Raw genomic sequence first — 18,687 nt, forward strand, 5'->3', positions numbered from 1 at the left:
AACACCGTCACTCATACATCCACAACACCGTCACTCATACATCAACAACACCGTCACTCATACATCCACAGCACTACAATATCAACACCGTCACTCAAACATCATCAACACCGTCACTCAAACATCATCAACACCGTCACTCAAACATCCACAGCACTACAATATCAACACCGTCACTCATACATCATCAACACCGTCACTCAAACATCAACAACACCGTCACTCATACATCCACAACACCGTCACTCATACATCCACAACACCGTCACTCATACATCCACAACACCGTCACTCAAACATCCACAACACTCATACATCCACAACACCGTCACTCATACATCCACAACACCACAATATCAACAACACCGTCACTCAAACATCCACAACACTAACACATCCACAACACTACAATATCAACAACACCGTCACTCATACATCCACAACACCGTCACTCATACATCCACAACACTACAATATCAACAACACCGTCACTCATACATCCACAACACCGTCACTCATACATCCACAACACCGTCACTCATACATCCACAACACCGTCACTCATACATCCACAACACCGTCACTCATACATCCACAACACCACAATATCAACAACACCGTCACTCATACATCCACAACACCGTCACTCATACATCCACAACACCGTCACTCATACATCCACAACACCGTCACTCAAACATCCACAACACTCATACATCCACAACACCGTCACTCATACATCCACAACACCACAATATCAACAACACCGTCACTCAAACATCCACAACACTAAAACATCCACAACACTACAATATCAACAACACCGTCACTCATACATCCACAACACTACAATATCAACAACACCGTCATTCAAACATCCACAACACTACAATATCAACAACACCGTCACTCATACATCCACAACACCGTCACTCAAACATCCACAACACTACAATATCAACACCGTCACTCATACATCCACAACACCACAATATCAACAACACCGTCATTCAAACATCCACAACACTACAATATCAACAACACCGTCACTCATACATCCACAACACCGTCACTCATACATCCACAACACCGTCACTCATACATCCACAACACCACAATATCAACAACACCGTCACTCAAACATCCACAACACCGTCACTCATACATCCACAACACCGTCACTCATACATCCACAACACTACAATATCCACAACACCGTCACTCATACATCCACAACACCGTCACTCATACATCCACAACACCGTCACTCATACATCCACAACACCGTCACTCATACAACACCGTCACTCATACATCCACAACACCGTCACTCAAACATCCACAACACCACAATATCAACAACACCGTCATTCCAACATCCACAACACTACAATATCAACAACACCGTCACTCATACATCCACAACACCGTCACTCATACATCCACAACACCGTCACTCATACATCCACAACACCGTCACTCATACATCCACAACACTAAAACATCCACAACACTACAATATCAACACCGTCACTCATACATCAACAACACCATCACTCATACATCCACAACACCGTCACTCATACATCCACAACACTACAATATCAACACCATCACTCAAACATCCACAACACTACAATATCAACAACGTCACTCAAACATCCACAACACCGTCACTCATACATCCACAACACCGTCACTCAAACATCCACAACACCGTCACTCAAACATCCACAACACCACATATCAACAACACCGTCACTCATACATCCACAACACCGTCACTCATACATCCACAACACCGTCACTCATACATCCACAACACCGTCACTCATACATCCACAACACCGTCACTCATACATCCACAACACCGTCACTCATACATCCACAACACCGTCACTCATACATCCACAACACCGTCACTCAAACATCTACAACACTAAAACATCCACAACACTACAATAACAACACCGTCACTCATACATCAACAACACCGTCACTCATACATCAACAACACCGTCACTCATACATCCACAACACTACAATATCAACACCGTCACTCAAACATCCACAACACCGTCACTCAAACATCCACAACACCGTCACTCAAACATCCACAACACCGTCACTCAAACATCAACAACACCGTCACTCATACATCCACAACACCGTCACTCATACATCCACAACACCGTCACTCATACATCCACAACACCGTCACTCATACATCCACAACACCGTCACTCAAACATCTACAACACTAAAACATCCACAACACTACAATATCAACACCGTCACTCATACATCAACAACACCGTCACTCATACATCAACAACACCGTCCCACTGGACATTCATAACACCGTCAGTACAAGATCTAAAGACTGTCACTAAAACATCCACAACACTAAAATATCAACAACACCGTCACTCAAACATCCACAACACCGTCACTCAAACATCCACAACACCGTCACTCAAACATCCACAACACCGTCACTCATACATCCACAACACCGTCACTCATACATCCACAACACTACAATATCAACACCGTCACTCATACATCCACAACACCGTCACTCATACATCCACAACACCACAATATCAACACCGTCACTCATACATCCACAACACTCAAACATCCACAACACCGTCACTCATACATCCACAACACCGTCACTCATACATCCACAACACCGTCACTCATACATCCACAACACTACAATATCAACACCGTCACTCATACATCCACAACACCGTCACTCATACATCCACAACACCACAATATCAACAACACAACACCGTCACTCATAAATCAACAACACCATCACTCATACATCCACAACACTACAATATCAACAACGTCACTCAAACAACGTCACTCATACATCAACAACACCGTCACTCATACATCCACAACACTACAATATCAACACCGTCACTCATACATCAACAACACCGTCACTCATACATCAACAACACCGTCACTCATACATCAACAACACCGTCACTCATACATCAACAACACAGTCACTCATACATCAACAACACTACATCAACAACACTACAATGTCAATGAAACATCAACAACACCGTCACTAAAACATCAACAACACCGTCACTCATACATCCACAACACTACAATATCAACAACACCGTCACTCAAACATCCACAACACCGTCCGTCACTCAAACATCCACAACACAGTCACTCAAACATCCACAACACCGTCACTCATATCAGTCAAAATTGTCAGTTAAAATTTTCACATGCATTGTGGGTAAGAGACGAGTGGTGCATTATGGGTAACGCAGTCTGACTCACAGCGTGTTTCTGCCAGCACTCTCTGAGCGTCGGTCTCATCTTCTTGTGGACCACCACCTCCTGCATGTCCTCCAGAGACGGATGCTGGCCCACCTCCTCCTCAAACGGCACCATGTACTCGTCCACAGGACCTAGATCAGAGAGAAGGGGGACCATCAGAGTCCAGAACAGACACACAGAGACCACTAGACCCAGATCTTAAGTTACTAAATTAAGATTGCGTCTCACTGGCTTCTTCAACAACTCGCTCATGTAAACCATCAGGTTCACATGAGCACAGAAGAAGAACACAAAATGTTTTTCAGAAATGTGTTAAAACTTTGCTGTGGGGGAGCAGGAGGTTTAAACTCAGTCCGGTGCAGGACTCTCCCCCACCACCATGTGGTGCTCTGAGCAAACTGCTGGCCCACGCCACATATAATACTATTCTTCATCAGATTCAGTTTCCAGCTGGTCTTCCTGGAACAGGTCTGAAGTCCGTCTGTCTGAGGGTTTCTTACCGTCAGCAGCTTTGCAGCGTGAGGCGAGCTCCCATAGCACCAGACCCAGAGCGTACATGTCTATCCTCAGGAAGGCGTCTCTCTGGAAGTTAATGGCCCCCTCTAGTACCTCCGGGGCCATGTACCTCCTGGTCCCCACCTGACACATTAACAGGGACACTTTAAAGGTCTGGACCATCAAACACAGACCAGATCCTAGTTCCCAACCTGTCTGCCATGTGGTCCGGTAAAATAAATTTTATACATAATTTTTATATAATTAAACAGAATAAAAGGTACAAGTGGAAAGAACTGAGACCCTCCACCTGTCAAATTCGTCCTCTGCTGCTTCTAAAACAGATCGATCAGACTGAACTACAGACGAGCAGGTGTGTGAGGAGGAGTTCAGATCAATCAGTTCTTCTTCTTCATGAGATTTAAAGATGCCTCAGAGCTGCTAACTTTCAATTCAATTCAGTTTTATTTATATAGCACCAAATCACAACAACAGTTATCTCACAGCGCTTTTCATAAAGAGCAGGTCTAGACCGTACTCTGTGATGATATTTACAGAAGCCCAACAGTTCCCACCAAGAGCAGCACTAGGAGACAGAGGCAAGGAAAAACTTCCTTTAAGAGGCAGAAACCTCGAGCAGAACCATGACTCAGGGTGGGCGGCCATCTGCCTCCACCGGACTGATGTGTGATGGACTGACAGACACTGATGTCCTCCACCATCACTGTAAAAGGATTCAAGGTTAAAGGTCAGGTGTCTCAGGTGGACTCACCTGTCCGTGCGTGTCTCCAGGAGATTTTCCCGCCTCAAACCTGAGAGCGAGGCCGAAGTCAGCGATGCAGGCGGTCAGGTTGGACTTCAGCAGCACGTTCTTACTCTTCAAGTCCCTGAAACACACACAGAGTGAGACTCCTCCCCTCACAGTGTGTGTGTACCTGTGTGTGTGTGAGTACCTGTGTGTGTAGCTGTGTTTACCTGTATGGACGTATCTATCTGTGTGTGTGTGTGTGTGTGTGTGTGTGTGTACCTGTGTGCGATGGCAGGCTTGTGTCCGTCCTTGTGTCCAGGTATGTCCTCGTGCAGGTAGGCGAGACCTCGAGACATCGACTGAGCGATGAGACACAGTTCAGACCAGGAGAGGACGTTTGCCTTCAGGTAGTCTGTCAGAGAACCCTGAGGACAGAACACAGAACATCAGAACACAGAACATCATCTGATATCAATAATTATCAGGATAAATCAGATCACTAATCTTTCAGTTTAAAGGCTGAGTTCTGCTGAGAGAAAGTTAATGTGGTGTAAACTTTTCTTTGTGCTCAGAACAAACACTTGATGCCAAACAGAAGATCATTAATCTGAGGCAGAACATCCAGAACTATTCTGATATAATCTGTTTTCAACAAATCTGCACGAGGAAAATTAACCTTAGAAGAAGAAAACAACCCTCATACAAAGGAAGTGACATCATCTCCACACAGCTCTGCCTGTGATGTGAAGTCTGACACGATCAGAACTATAACATGAACTAAACTCCTCTTGAGTCACTGGTTTCGTCTCTACAGGCTTACAGGTGGGACCGCAGGTCCGCCTTGCAGTGCCTCCTCAGGCCGCCAGGGGAGGCCTGGACCCCGTTAGTCCCTGCCTGCAGGTCTAGTTTCATTAGATTTTATGTAATAGGGGCGGTGGTGGTGCAGTGGATTAAACATCCCCCAGTGTGACTCCCAGCTGCTCCAGAGCAGGGAGACCTCTGACATATTCAGCAGCTGGAAGAGGTTTTGGATAAAAGCCTCAGCTAACAGACTAATGTGGACTCTGCAGGGCTGCAGGGCTCCAGCAGGGGGCAGCACCTTCTCATGGTAGGCGGTGATGAGCCACAGCTCCATGTCCAGGTTGCTGCCTCTCTTCTCGGCTCCGATGAACTGCAGCAGGTTCTCGTGTCTCATCCCGCTCAGGGTGAAGATCTCGTACTCGTTCTGCCACGACTGCTTGTCCTGAATACAGAGAGGGGTCAGAGGTCAGGGGTCAGGGGTCAGGCCTGTGTGACCTACAACCCATCTGAGCACAGAGTCGGGTCCAGCTGATTTTCACTGAATGACTTCAGATGGAAATGTTTCACAGCGTGATGACTGAAGGCTGACGTGTGTGTGTGTGTGTGGGGGGGGGGGGTTAATTGAGGTCATGATGGGTTTACTGGATGCTGATTGGCCAAGGACCCGGTCAGCCTCAGGAGGATTAAAGCTCTGAGCTTTAAAACTGAAACCTCCCAGCTGCAACCAGAGAAATCACCACAACTGTAACGCTGGACGAGCGGCGGTGCATTCAGGGTGTCTTTAACTGTAACACTGGACGAGCGGCGGTGCGTTCAGGGTGTCTTTAACGCTGGACGAGCGGCGGTGCATTCAGGGTGTCTTTAACTCTAACGCTGGACGAGCGGCGGTGCGTTCAGGGTGTCTTTAACGCTGGACGAGCGGCGGTGCGTTCAGGGTGTCTTTAACTCTAACGCTGGACGAGCGGCGGTGCGTTCAGGGTGTCTTTAACGCTGGACGAGCGGCGGTGCGTTCAGGGTGTCTTTAACGCTGGACGAGCGGCGGTGCGTTCAGGGTGTCTTTAACTCTAATGCTGGACGAGCGGCGGTGCGTTCAGGGTGTCTTTAACGCTGGACGAGCGGCGGTGCGTTCAGGGTGTCTTTAACTCTAATGCTGGACGAGCGGCGGTGCGTTCAGGGTGTCTAACTCTAACGCTGGACGAGCGGCGGTGCGTTCAGGGTGTCTTTAACTCTGGACGAGCGGCGGTGCGTTCAGGGTGTCTTTAACTCTAATGCTGGACGAGCGGCGGTGCGTTCAGGGTGTCTTTAACTCTAACGCTGGACGAGCGGCGGTGCGTTCAGGGTGTCTTTAACGCTGGACGAGCGGCGGTGCGTTCAGGGTGTCTTTAACTCTAATGCTGGACGAGCGGCGGTGCGTTCAGGGTGTCTTTAACGCTGGACGAGCGGCGGTGCGTTCAGGGTGTCTTTAACTCTAACGCTGGACGAGCGGCGGTGCGTTCAGGGTGTCTTTAACTCTGGACGAGCGGCGGTGCGTTCAGGGTGTCTTTAACTCTAACGCTGGACAAGCGGCGGTGCGTTCAGGGTGTCTTTAACTCTAACGCTGGACGAGCGGCGGTGCGTTCAGGGTGTCTTTAACGCTGGACGAGCGGCGGTGCGTTCAGGGTGTCTTTAACGCTGGACGAGCGGCGGTGCGTTCAGGGTGTCTTTAACTCTAACGCTGGACGAGCGGCGGTGCGTTCAGGGTGTCTTTAACGCTGGACGAGCGGCGGTGCGTTCAGGGTGTCTTTAACTCTGGACGAGCGGCGGTGCGTTCAGGGTGTCTTTAACTCTAACGCTGGACGAGCGGCGGTGCGTTCAGGGTGTCTTTAACGCTGGACATGCGGCGGTGCGTTCAGGGTGTCTTTAACTCTAATGCTGGACGAGCGGCGGTGCGTTCAGGGTGTCTTTAACGCTGGACGAGCGGCGGTGCGTTCAGGGTGTCTTTAACTCTAATGCTGGATGAGCGGCGGTGCGTTCAGGGTGTCTTTAACGCTGGACGAGCGGCGGTGCGTTCAGGGTGTCTTTAACTCTAACGCTGGACGAGCGGCGGTGCGTTCAGGGTGTCTTTAACTCTAATGCTGGACGAGCGGCGGTGCGTTCAGGGTGTCTTTAACGCTGGACGAGCGGCGGTGCGTTCAGGGTGTCTTTAACTCTAATGCTGGACATGCGGCGGTGCGTTCAGGGTGTCTTTAACGCTGGACATGCGGCGGTGCGTTCAGGGTGTCTTTAACTGTAACGCTGGACGAGCGGCGGTGAGTTCAGGGTGTCTTTAACTGTAACGCTGGACGAGCGGCGGTGCGTTCAGGGCGGCTCCGACAGACCTGGATGGGGAAGATCTTGACGGCGACGTATTCACTGAGCAGCTGGGCCTTCCACACGCAGCCGAAGCGCCCCCTGGCTTTGATCTCCAGCAGCTGCAGGGGCTTCTGGCCCAGGATGGGGGAGGGGGGCAGGGGCCCGGGGTCCTGGAAGAGACCACATGGACACATGTGAGAGACTGTAGAGAGTCTGCGGCTGTTTCATGGAGCACTGAGGGTGAATCCCTCCTCTGTACAGTGATCAGGTGTGAACTCTTCAGCACTACAGAAAGATCACAGAGTTGAAACATTTCACCAAGTTCACATTAAAAACAGAAATAAAATGAACGTTTAGATCCAGAAACACTAAAGTAACAACAGCCAACACCTGATGGAAACACATCGCATTAAATGCAGTGAGCTCATGCACGAGTGAATGTAAAACAACCTCAGCGAGCAACACAGAGCAGAAACACAAAGAAAGAGAAAGAAAAGGAGGATGAAGATGCAAAGTGGACGAGCAGCAGCAGTCCGACCTCTTACCTCGATCATTATGTGAAAGGCGTGCTGAGAGGAGAAACATTCAGTCAGACAGGAAGAAGAAGAAGAAACAGTTTCCTTCATCCACACACTCAAACACTTTCTATCCTCAGCAGGGCTGGAAATCAGCTGCCCAGGTGGCTGCTGGGTAAAAACACCCACCGGCCAAAGTAATAAATGGCCTGTTTCTGTTCATCGAGATAATGAGGAATTATGTCAAATACCAACTTAACAAGGAGGCCGGAGTCAAATCTGAAGCTACACGATGTTACTGCTGTTAAACGTTCTTAAAACACAACTATTATTTTATAAACTTACAAGAAGCTGATTAATCATTCAACCTCATCACTACAGAAAGACGGGACGATGTGTTTGTGAAAAGCCACGCCGCAGCACGCCGCAGCTTCCTGTGTAGCCGGGCCGCGGTGTGAAAGCACACATGGTTGCAGGATAAAGGTCTTTTTCATACGGGATAGAGCTGCAAACTGTTGTTCAGTCTGAAGAAGCGAGTGAGACGTGTGGATATTGTTTTCGTCTGAAAGTGGCTACACGCTCCGCCCCTTACACAGCTACACCAATCAAACACAAGCAACATCAAACAAGCACAAGCAACAACCAACGAACGGCTCTAATTGACCTTCTTTTCCTCCCCTGTAGTTTTGTTCTTCTTGGATCTTGTGGCTGTTTTCACAAAGGTCCATTTAGGGTCTCCACAGGCTGTAAGTGCCCCCTTCAGGTGCTTCTGTTCCTTCTCTCTGGCTTGGGCGCTTGTTGGTATGTTTTCCGCTCTGTGGTGCAGTGTTCTCATGACCCCTAGCTTGTGCTCCAGTGGGTGGTGGGAATCGAACAGTAGGTATTGGTCTGTGTGTGTGGGTTTTCTGTGTCCTCTTCAATGTGTACAGCGCAGTCCAGGAAGGCCAAACTGTTGTTGTGAACATCTTCTGGTGTGAACTTGATGTTACTGTTACTTCTGTGAAGGCTTTTAATTTTGACCCAGGTGTCGTCCACATATCTGTACCAGTGGCTCGGTGCTGTTCCTCTGAAGGAGTTGAGGGCTTTATTCTCCACTTCTTCCATGTAGATGTTTGCCACAATCGGTGAGCCCGTGGCACAGCCATGCTTCTGTCTGTAGAATCCACCGGTGTTTAGACAGAGGTCGAGTAATTTACAGATCTGGTCGGGGCTGAGTCTAGTTCTGTTGTCCAGGGTGTTGTCTTGTGTTAGCCGTTTCCTGACGGTTTCTACTGCCTCTATGGTGGGGATGCAGGTGAACAAAGAAGTCACGTCATAGGATACCATGGTTTCATCTGGATCCAGTTTTAGTCCTCGAACTTTGTTTACAAAGTCAATAGAGTTTTGGACGTGGTGAGGCGTGTTTCCCACCAATGGAGCTAAGATGGTGGAAATGTGTTTGGCAATGTTGTAGGTGACCGAGTTAATGCTGCTGATAATCGGCCTGAGTGGGGCTCCTTCTTTGTGTATCTTGGGTAGTACATAAATGCATGGAATGGCTTCTCCAGGATACAAACGGTAATATTGTTCCCGGGTGATGATGTTGTCCTTCTGTAGCTGTTGTAGACATTCTATGGCCTTCTTCTTGTATCCGCTGGTTGGGTCTCGTCTCAGTGTCTCATATGTGTTTGTGTCCATTAGTAGTGAGTTGACTTTGTCCTGGTAGTCCGCTGTGTTAAGGACTACCGTGCATCTTCCTTTGTCCGCCGGTAAGACTGCAGCATCATCAGTCCCAGCCTGAAGGCCTGCTCAGATAAAAAAAGTCTGAAGTCTGTTTAGAAGCTGAAAGGCGTTTGCATTGTGCTCGTTTTGTTGGAGACGTTCTCCTTCCTGCGACACCGTTAGTGAGTATTAGTGACATTAGTAACATCGATCACTGCTGAGAAATGTCGGCCCGCTGTTGTATTTCACTGGAAACCGAAGTGTCCCAAACAGGAGACCTGAACAATGAGGGGGGGTCTTAAAGCTCTGGCTTCTCTTCACTGGCCGTGATGCTCAAGTCACTAGTTAGCGAGAGGCGGGGCTAAAGCTGCTGCTTGTGTAGCGCTGTCAGGCGGAGATATGGTCCGTGTGGAAACTTCCAGACTTTACATTTGTTCCACTCAAAACAAGCCTAGTATTTAACGTTAAAGACTGCATCGGTGCACATGTGCACGGTTCCCAAAGCCCTGGACCGTTACACCCCCATACGCTGAATATATGTACCCGCCGACGTGGCGCGTAGCCTTCCAACATTTGGCCGCCAAACGGAAAGTCCACCCTCATTTAGCGGCTGTTAATTTCCATCATTACTGACTATGCGCTGCTGCTGAGCCGGGTCACTTCCTCTGGCCCACGTCAGCATTAACACAGACCGAGCAGACCCGGCTCGGCTCGGCGCCTCTCACTGAGGGACGCTCCATCTGGGACTGCGGTGAACGGTACCGACGCCTCGGATGTTTCAGAGCACCAGAGCCAAAACGGTTCCGTCGACACACTAAAGTTCGACCAAACTTTGTGTTCTTATTCAGTTTGGTAGGTTCCGGTTCTACTGCGGGGTACATACAGGAATCCAGAAGTGAAATTCAAAACCTTTCAAGACCTTTTCAAGACTGCCGCACAACTTTGAGCTGTAAGTCAGCCTCACACCTTTAAAAGGGGAACTGTGGAGTTTTCAAAAGGAATTTAAATATATTTATAGCATTTTATTACCTGTACGTGACCAGGTTGTAACTTCACCAACTTTCTCAGTCGCCTGTTTTTTCTTTGTGAAGGACTCGTCGGATGTCCTGCGAAAATCCATCGTCTCACACAGGCTGAGATGTTTATGTGCGCAACATTACTGCCAAACATGTGAAACAGTGCGATTTTGTGTTAGTCGGTTCAAACTAGATAACGTTAGCCTGCCTGCAAACGCCGACCAGTTGATACCTAGCTGACGTCGCTGTAACTTATTTTCAGTCACAGGTATGTGAAGCGTATGCTGTTGGTTGCAATCTGAAACCTTCCTGCTAGAAGCCACTAAAGACCACACAGCCCACCTTTAACTTACATTTACTATAAATAGACTGAGACTGTAAAAGTAAACACTCTGTGTGATAACTTTCATCGAACATTGTATCAATACAACGTAAAAACAACGTTGGCAGTGCAGCACAGACATTTGCGATCAACAGCTGCTGTCTGCATCCTAAAGCTGATTTGTGTAAACTTTAGTAAGACAGATGTAAAAGAGAACAAGGGGAACGTGTCGCTGTCAGAGAGCAGCACATGTTGGCACAAAGGCATCCTGGCTTTTATATTAATGTTAATTATATGCTGTTACTATATTCATTTGAATTATAATCTATATTCTATAATAGTTTACTATATAAAACTTACCACTATTATAATATTAATTCCACTTACAGCTGTTTCATTTTGGGTTGTTTTTTATTCATTAACTTTGTGACAGGAAAATATTCTACAGTTAGTCTCTAACTTTAATTTTCAGTGGGCGACTAACTCGTCAATAATCAAACTATTTAGGCAGAACGATTAGTCCAACATTTGGAAACTCGCTCCGTCCAGGCTGCGATTAATCTGCTCACGAAAAGTGACGATGACGAGCGCATTTCTGAAAAGTTGAAGGTGTTTCAATAAAAAGGCACAGATGTAGCTGAACAGCCGGCCAACGTTAGCCAAACCAATATGCTGCTTATATTCTCCCTGTTGTCTGCTGTCTCAGCGCTTCACCTGCTGACGGCGCATCTCGCTCTCGTCTTTGAATAACGGGGGTGTTCAAGCGGCCACAGAGCTCAGTCCGACCATGTTTTCAACAATTAGCATTGGGGATCCGGCGTGGTGGAAAGTTACAGTCGGTTGTGCTAGTAAATCAGTTTTCCGCTTCGCACAATATCTACAAAATTTAATACCCTGTTAAATGGCGATCAAGACTTTTTAATGATTTAAGACCCTTTAAGACCCTTTAAGACCCTTTAAGACCCCGCAGACACCCTGTATTGGTACCGGGTTCTGTACCCGACCCTGTGTACGCGTCTTTACAGCAGCGCTTTGTACCAGCTCAGAGTAAGTCAGGACGTAAAGTCGACACCAGAGGATTAAATCCATCTGAAACCAGATACCAGACCTGGTCCCGCCACGACGACCTGGGGCAGGACCTGATTCGTTTGGAAGGGAAGTGGCCAATCAAGGATCAGAGATTCATCGTCACGGTTACCATCAGCTCACCTGATCCTGAATAGAGAGAGCGGAGGTCGTTGGAACGTGCAGGTGTGTTCTGAGTATGACGCTGGTGAGCGTTTGTGTGACGTGTGCGAGCGTGTAAAGGTCAACCAGCAGGAGACCGAGGACGGATCCCTGAGGAGCTCCAGCTCACATGCTGACTTTAACCCAGTGCCGCTCCTGGTCCCGGTCTTTCTAATCAGTGCGAGTCTCTCACCTGTGTGGGCACCAGGACAGGAGGGTAGGCCAGTTTGTGGTGCCGGTACATCCAGAAGGAGAAGAGGACGATGGCGGTGACGGCCATGATGGGAACCAGCGAGTACATCAGAGTGGTCAGCACCGGGGGCTTGGCCGTCACCGGTTTGTTTGTGGCTACGGCAACACAAAGGGACAAAATGTTGTTATTCTTAATTCAGTTTATAAAGTCAAGAACAACACGGCTCCTCCAGGTCCAGATCATTCTGGACCCCATCAGTAATCAGGAGGTCTTACTTGGTATCTGCGTCTGTCTGCTGTCAGGACTGTAGAAGAACCTGCTGTTACACAAAGATCCTTCACAGCAGCAGAAGAAGACTTCAGGAGCGTCCTTCCTCTCCACGCACTCGCGCCTGCAGAGGAGGAGGAAGAAGGTCGTCAGACACAGGAAGTACTCACCTGTGGGACCCGCCAGAGTCTGACAGGAAGTACTCACCTGTCGTAACAGTTGACGTCGTCCAGCCAGCAGCCCTGTTTGACCACCTGGACGGCTCCGGACACGTTCTTCCAGGTGGCGAAGCAGTGGAGCCTCTTGTCCTTGTCTCCGGAGCAGGTGACCACCCCGCTCATGTTACCCTGACTCTCAGACGCCAACGAGGAAGACGAGGAAGACGAAGGGTTGTAGTTGTAGTGGACACACTTCTGAATGTCTGAGCGGCCCAGGATCGCACCTGAGGAGGAGACAGGAGGACAGGTGAGGAGGGGACAGGAGGACAGGTGAACAACACACCTGAGGAGGGGACAGGAGGACAGGTGAGGAGGGGACAGGAGGACAGGTGAACAACACACCTGAGGAGGGGACAGGAGGACAGGTGAGGAGGGGACAGGAGGACAGGTGAGGAGGGGACAGGAGGACAGGTGAGGAGACAGGAGGACAGGTGAACAACACACCTGAGGAGGGGCAGGAGGACAGGTGAAAAACACACCTGAGGAGGGGACAGGAGGACAGGTGAGGAGGGGACAGGAGGACAGGTGAGGAGGACAGGAGGACAGGTGAGGAGGGGACAGGAGGACAGGTGAACAACACACCTGAGGAGGGGACAGGAGGACAGGTGAACAACACACCTGAGGAGGGGACAGGAGGACAGGTGAGGAGGGGACAGGAGGACAGGTGAGGAGGAGACAGGAGGACAGGTGAGGAGGAGACAGGAGGAGGGGACAGGAGGATAGGTGAAGAGGGGACAGGAGGACAGGTGAACAACACACCTGAGGAGGGAACAGGAGGACAGGTGAGGAGGGGACAGGAGGACAGGTGTGGAGACAGGAGGACAGGTGAGGAGACAGGAGGACAGGTGAACAACACACCTGAGGAGGGGACAGGAGGACAGGTGAACAACACACCTGAGGAGGGGACAGGAGGACAGGTGAGGAGGGGACAGGAGGAGGGGACAGGAGGATAGGTGAAGAGGGGACAGGAGGACAGGTGAACAACACACCTGAGGAGGGGACAGGAGGACAGGTGAGGAGGGGACAGGAGGACAGGTGTGGAGACAGGAGGACAGGTGAGGAGACAGGAGGACAGGTGAGGAGGAGACAGGAGGACAGGTGAGGAGACAGGAGGACAGGTGAACAACACACCTGAGGAGGGGACAGGAGGACAGGTGAAAACACACCTGAGGAGGGGACAGGAGGACAGGTGAGGAGGGGACAGGAGGACAGGTGAGGAGGAGACAGGAGGACAGGTGAACAACACACCTGAGGAGGGGACAGGAGGACAGGTGAGGAGGGGACAGGAGGACAGGTGAGGAGGAGACAGGAGGAGGGGACAGGAGGATAGGTGAGGAGGAGACAGGAGGACAGGTGAACAACACACCTGAGGAGGAGACAGGAGGACAGGTGAGGAGGGGACAGGAGGACAGGTGAGGAGGAGACAGGAGGACAGGTGAGGAGGGACAGGAGGACAGGTGAGGAGGAGACAGGAGGACAGGTGAGGAGGGGACAGGAGGACAGGTGAACAACACACCTGAGGAGGGGACAGGAGGACAGGTGAGGAGGGGACAGGAGGACAGGTGAGGAGGGGACAGGAGGACAGGTGAGGAGACAGGAGGACAGGTGAACAACACACCTGAGGAGGGGACAGGAGGACAGGTGAACAACACACCTGAGGAGGGACAGGAGGACAGGTGAGGAGGGGACAGGAGGAGGGGACAGGAGGATAGGTGAAGAGGGGACAGGAGGACAGGTGAACAACACACCTGAGGAGGGGACAGGAGGACAGGTGAGGAGGGGACAGGAGGACAGGTGTGGAGACAGGAGGACAGGTGAGGAGACAGGAGGACAGGTGAGGAGGAGACAGGAGGACAGGTGAACAACACACCTGAGGAGGGGACAGGAGGACAGGTGAAAAACACACCTGAGGAGGGGACAGGAGGACAGGTGAGGAGGGGACAGGAGGACAGGTGAGGAGGAGACAGGAGGACAGGTGAACAACACACCTGAGGAGGGGACAGGAGGACAGGTGAGGAGGGGACAGGAGGACAGGTGAGGAGGAGACAGGAGGAGGGGACAGGAGGATAGGTGAGGAGGAGACAGGAGGACAGGTGAACAACACACCTGAGGAGGAGACAGGAGGACAGGTGAGGAGGGGACAGGAGGACAGGTGAGGAGGAGACAGGAGGACAGGTGAGGAGGGGACAGGAGGACAGGTGAGGAGGGGACAGGAGGACAGGTGAGGAGGGGACAGGAGGACAGGTGAACAACACACCTGAGGAGGGGACAGGAGGACAGGTGAGGAGGGGACAGGAGGACAGGTGAGGAGGGGACAGGAGGACAGGTGAGGAGACAGGAGGACAGGTGAACAACACACCTGAGGAGGGGGCAGGAGGACAGGTGAAAACACACCTGAGGAGGGGACAGGAGGACAGGTGAGGAGGGGACAGGAGGACAGGTGAGGAGGAGACAGGAGGACAGGTGAGGAGGGGACAGGAGGACAGGTGAACAACACACCTGAGGAGGGGACAGGAGGACAGGTGAACAACACACCTGAGGAAGGGACAGGAGGACAGGTGAGGAGGGGACAGGAGGACAGGTGAGGAGGGACAGGAGGACAGGTGAGGAGGAGACAGGAGGAGGGGACAGGAGGACAGGTGAACAACACACCTGAGGAGGGGACAGGAGGACAGGTGAGGAGGGGACAGGAGGACAGGTGAACAACACACCTGAGGAGGGGACAGGAGGACAGGTGAACAACACACCTGAGGGGACAGGAGGACAGGTGAGGAGGGGACAGGAGGACAGGTGAACAACACACCTGAGGAGGAGACAGGAGGACAGGTGAGGAGGGGACAGGAGGACAGGTGAGGAGGAGACAGGAGGACAGGTGAGGAGGGGACAGGAGGACAGGTGAACACCACACCTGAGGAGGGGACAGGAAGACAGGTGAGGAGGGGACAGGAGGACAGGTGAACAACACACCTGAGGAGGGGACAGGAGGACAGGTGAGGAGGGGACAGGAGGACAGGTGAACAACACACCTGAGGAGGGGACAGGAGGACAGGTGAGGAGGGGACAGGAGGACAGTGAACAACACACCTGAGGAGGGGACAGGAGGACAGGTGAGGAGGGGACAGGAGGAGGGACGGAGGACAGGTGAACAACACACCTGAGGAGGGGACAGGAGGACAGGTGAACAACACACCTGAGGAGGGGACAGGAGGACAGGTGAGGAGGGGACAGGAGGACAGGTGTGGAGACAGGAGGACAGGTGAGGAGACAGGAGGACAGGTGAGGAGGAGACAGGAGGACAGGTGAGGAGACAGGAGGACAGGTGAACAACACACCTGAGGAGGGGACAGGAGGACAGGTGAAAACACACCTGAGGAGGGGACAGGAGGACAGGTGAGGAGGGACAGGAGGACAGGTGAGGAGGAGACAGGAGGACAGGTGAACAACACACCTGAGGAGGGGACAGGAGGACAGGTGAGGAGGGGACAGGAGGACAGGTGAGGAGGAGACAGGAGGAGGGGACAGGAGGATAGGTGAGGAGGAGACAGGAGGACAGGTGAACAACACACCTGAGGAGGGGACAGGAGGACAGGTGAGGAGGGGACAGGAGGACAGGTGAGGAGGGGACAGGAGGACAGGTGAGGAGGGGACAGGAGGACAGGTGAACACCACACCTGAGGAGGAGACAGGAGGACAGGTGAGGAGGGGACAGGAGGACAGGTGAACAACACACCTGAGGAGGGGACAGGAGGACAGGTGAGGAGGGGACAGGAGGACAGGTGAACAACACACCTGAGGAGGGGACAGGAGGACAGGTGAGGAGGGGACAGGAGGACAGGTGAACAACACACCTGAGGAGGGAACAGGAGGACAGGTGAGGAGGGGACAGGAGGACAGGTGAACAACACACCTAGGAGGGGACAGGAGGAAGGTGAGGAGGGGACAGGAGGACAGGTGAGGAGGGGACAGGAGGACGGTGAGGAGACAGGAGGACAGGTGAACAACACACCTGAGGAGGGGCAGGAGGACAGGTGAAAACACACTGAGGAGGGGACAGGAGGACAGGTGAGGAGGGGACAGGAGGACAGGTGAGGAGGAGACAGGAGGACAGGGTGAGGAGGAGACAGGAGGACAGGTGAACAAACACCTGAGGAGGGGACAGGAGGACAGGTGAACAACACACCTGAGGAGGGGACAGGAGGACAGGTGAGGAGGGGACAGGAGGACAGGTGAGGAGGGGACAGGAGGACAGGTGAGGAGGAGACAGGAGGAGGGGACAGGAGGATAGGTGAGGAGGAGACAGGAGGAGGGGACAGGAGGATAGGTGAGGAGGAGACAGGAGGACAGGTGAACAACACACCTGAGGAGGGGACAGGAGGACAGGTGAACAACACACCTGAGGGGACAGGAGGACAGGTGAGGAGGGGACAGGAGGACAGGTGAACAACACACCTGAGGAGGAGACAGGAGGACAGGTGAGGAGGGGAATGGAGGACAGGTGAGGAGTTGACAGGAGAACAGGTGAGGAGGAGACAGGAGGACAGGTGAGGAGGGGACAGGAGGACAGGTGAACACCACACCTGAGGAGGAGACAGGAGGACAGGTGAGGAGGGGACAGGAGGACAGGTGAACAACACACCTGAGGAGGGGACAGGAGGACAGGTGAGGAGGGGACAGGAGGACAGGTGAACAACACACTGAGGAGGGGACAGGAGGACAGGTGAGGAGGGGACAGGAGGACAGGTGAGGAGACAGGAGGACAGGTGAACAACACACCTGAGGAGGGGACAGGAGGACAGGTGAGGAGGGGACAGGAGGACAGGTGAGGAGACAGGAGGACAGGTGAGGAGGAGACAGGAGGAGGGGACAGGAGGATAGGTGAAGAGGGGACAGGAGGACAGGTGAACAACACACCTGAGGAGGGGACAGGAGGACAGGTGAGGAGGGGACAGGAGGACAGGTGTGGAGACAGGAGGACAGGTGAGGAGACAGGAGGACAGGTGAGGAGGAGACAGGAGGACAGGTGAGGAGGAGACAGGAGGACAGGTGAGGAGGGGACAGGAGGACAGGTGAACAACACACTGAGGAGGGGACAGGAGGACAGGTGAAAAACACACCTGAGGAGGGGACAGGAGGACAGGTGAGGAGGGGACAGGAGGACTGGTGAGGAGGGGACAGGAGGACAGGTGAACAACACACCTGAGGAGGGGACAGGAGGACAGGTGAGGAGGGACAGGAGGACAGGTGAGGAGGAGACAGGAGAGGGACAGGAGGATAGGTGAGAGGGAGACAGGAGGACAGGTGAACAACACACCTGAGGAGGGACAGGTGAACAACACACCTGGGGACAGGAGGACAGGTGAGGAGGGGACAGGAGGACAGGTGAACAACACCTGAGGAGGAGACAGGAGGACAGGTGAGGAGGGGACAGGAGGACAGGTGAGGAGGGGACAGGAGGACAGGTGAGGAGGGGACAGGAGGACAGGTGAACAACACACCTGAGGAGGGGACAGGAGGACAGGTGAGGAG

At 51.9% G+C, this 18,687-nt stretch overlaps 1 protein-coding gene across 50 annotated transcripts in view; it reads right to left on the reverse strand.

The window, feature by feature from the left end:
- acvr2aa (activin A receptor type 2Aa) overlaps window positions 1-18,687 on the reverse strand; it is a 40,330-nt gene that overhangs the window by 10,679 nt on the left and 10,964 nt on the right. For all 50 annotated transcript variants that reach the window (XR_005444563.1, XR_005444564.1, XR_005444562.1 and 47 more), the window contains exons 2-10: window positions 13,151-13,385; window positions 12,952-13,067; window positions 12,677-12,831; window positions 7,729-7,872; window positions 5,670-5,813; window positions 4,850-4,995; window positions 4,595-4,709; window positions 3,828-3,966; window positions 3,328-3,458 (exon numbers count right to left, since the gene is read on the reverse strand). Coding sequence is in view for 1 of the 50 variants with exons in the window: in XM_038719958.1 (XP_038575886.1) it covers window positions 3,328-3,458; window positions 3,828-3,966; window positions 4,595-4,709; window positions 4,850-4,995; window positions 5,670-5,813; window positions 7,729-7,872; window positions 12,677-12,831; window positions 12,952-13,067; window positions 13,151-13,385 (1,325 nt within the window). In the remaining 49 variants the exon portion in view is untranslated. The remainder of the gene's footprint in view (window positions 1-3,327; window positions 3,459-3,827; window positions 3,967-4,594; window positions 4,710-4,849; window positions 4,996-5,669; window positions 5,814-7,728; window positions 7,873-12,676; window positions 12,832-12,951; window positions 13,068-13,150; window positions 13,386-18,687) is intronic.

Source organism: Micropterus salmoides, unplaced genomic scaffold, assembly GCF_014851395.1.
Source record: "Micropterus salmoides isolate LMB-PRFRI ecotype aquatic unplaced genomic scaffold, ASM1485139v1 Ms_hic_scaffold_15, whole genome shotgun sequence".
Taxonomy (NCBI): Eukaryota; Metazoa; Chordata; class Actinopteri; order Centrarchiformes; family Centrarchidae; genus Micropterus; species Micropterus salmoides.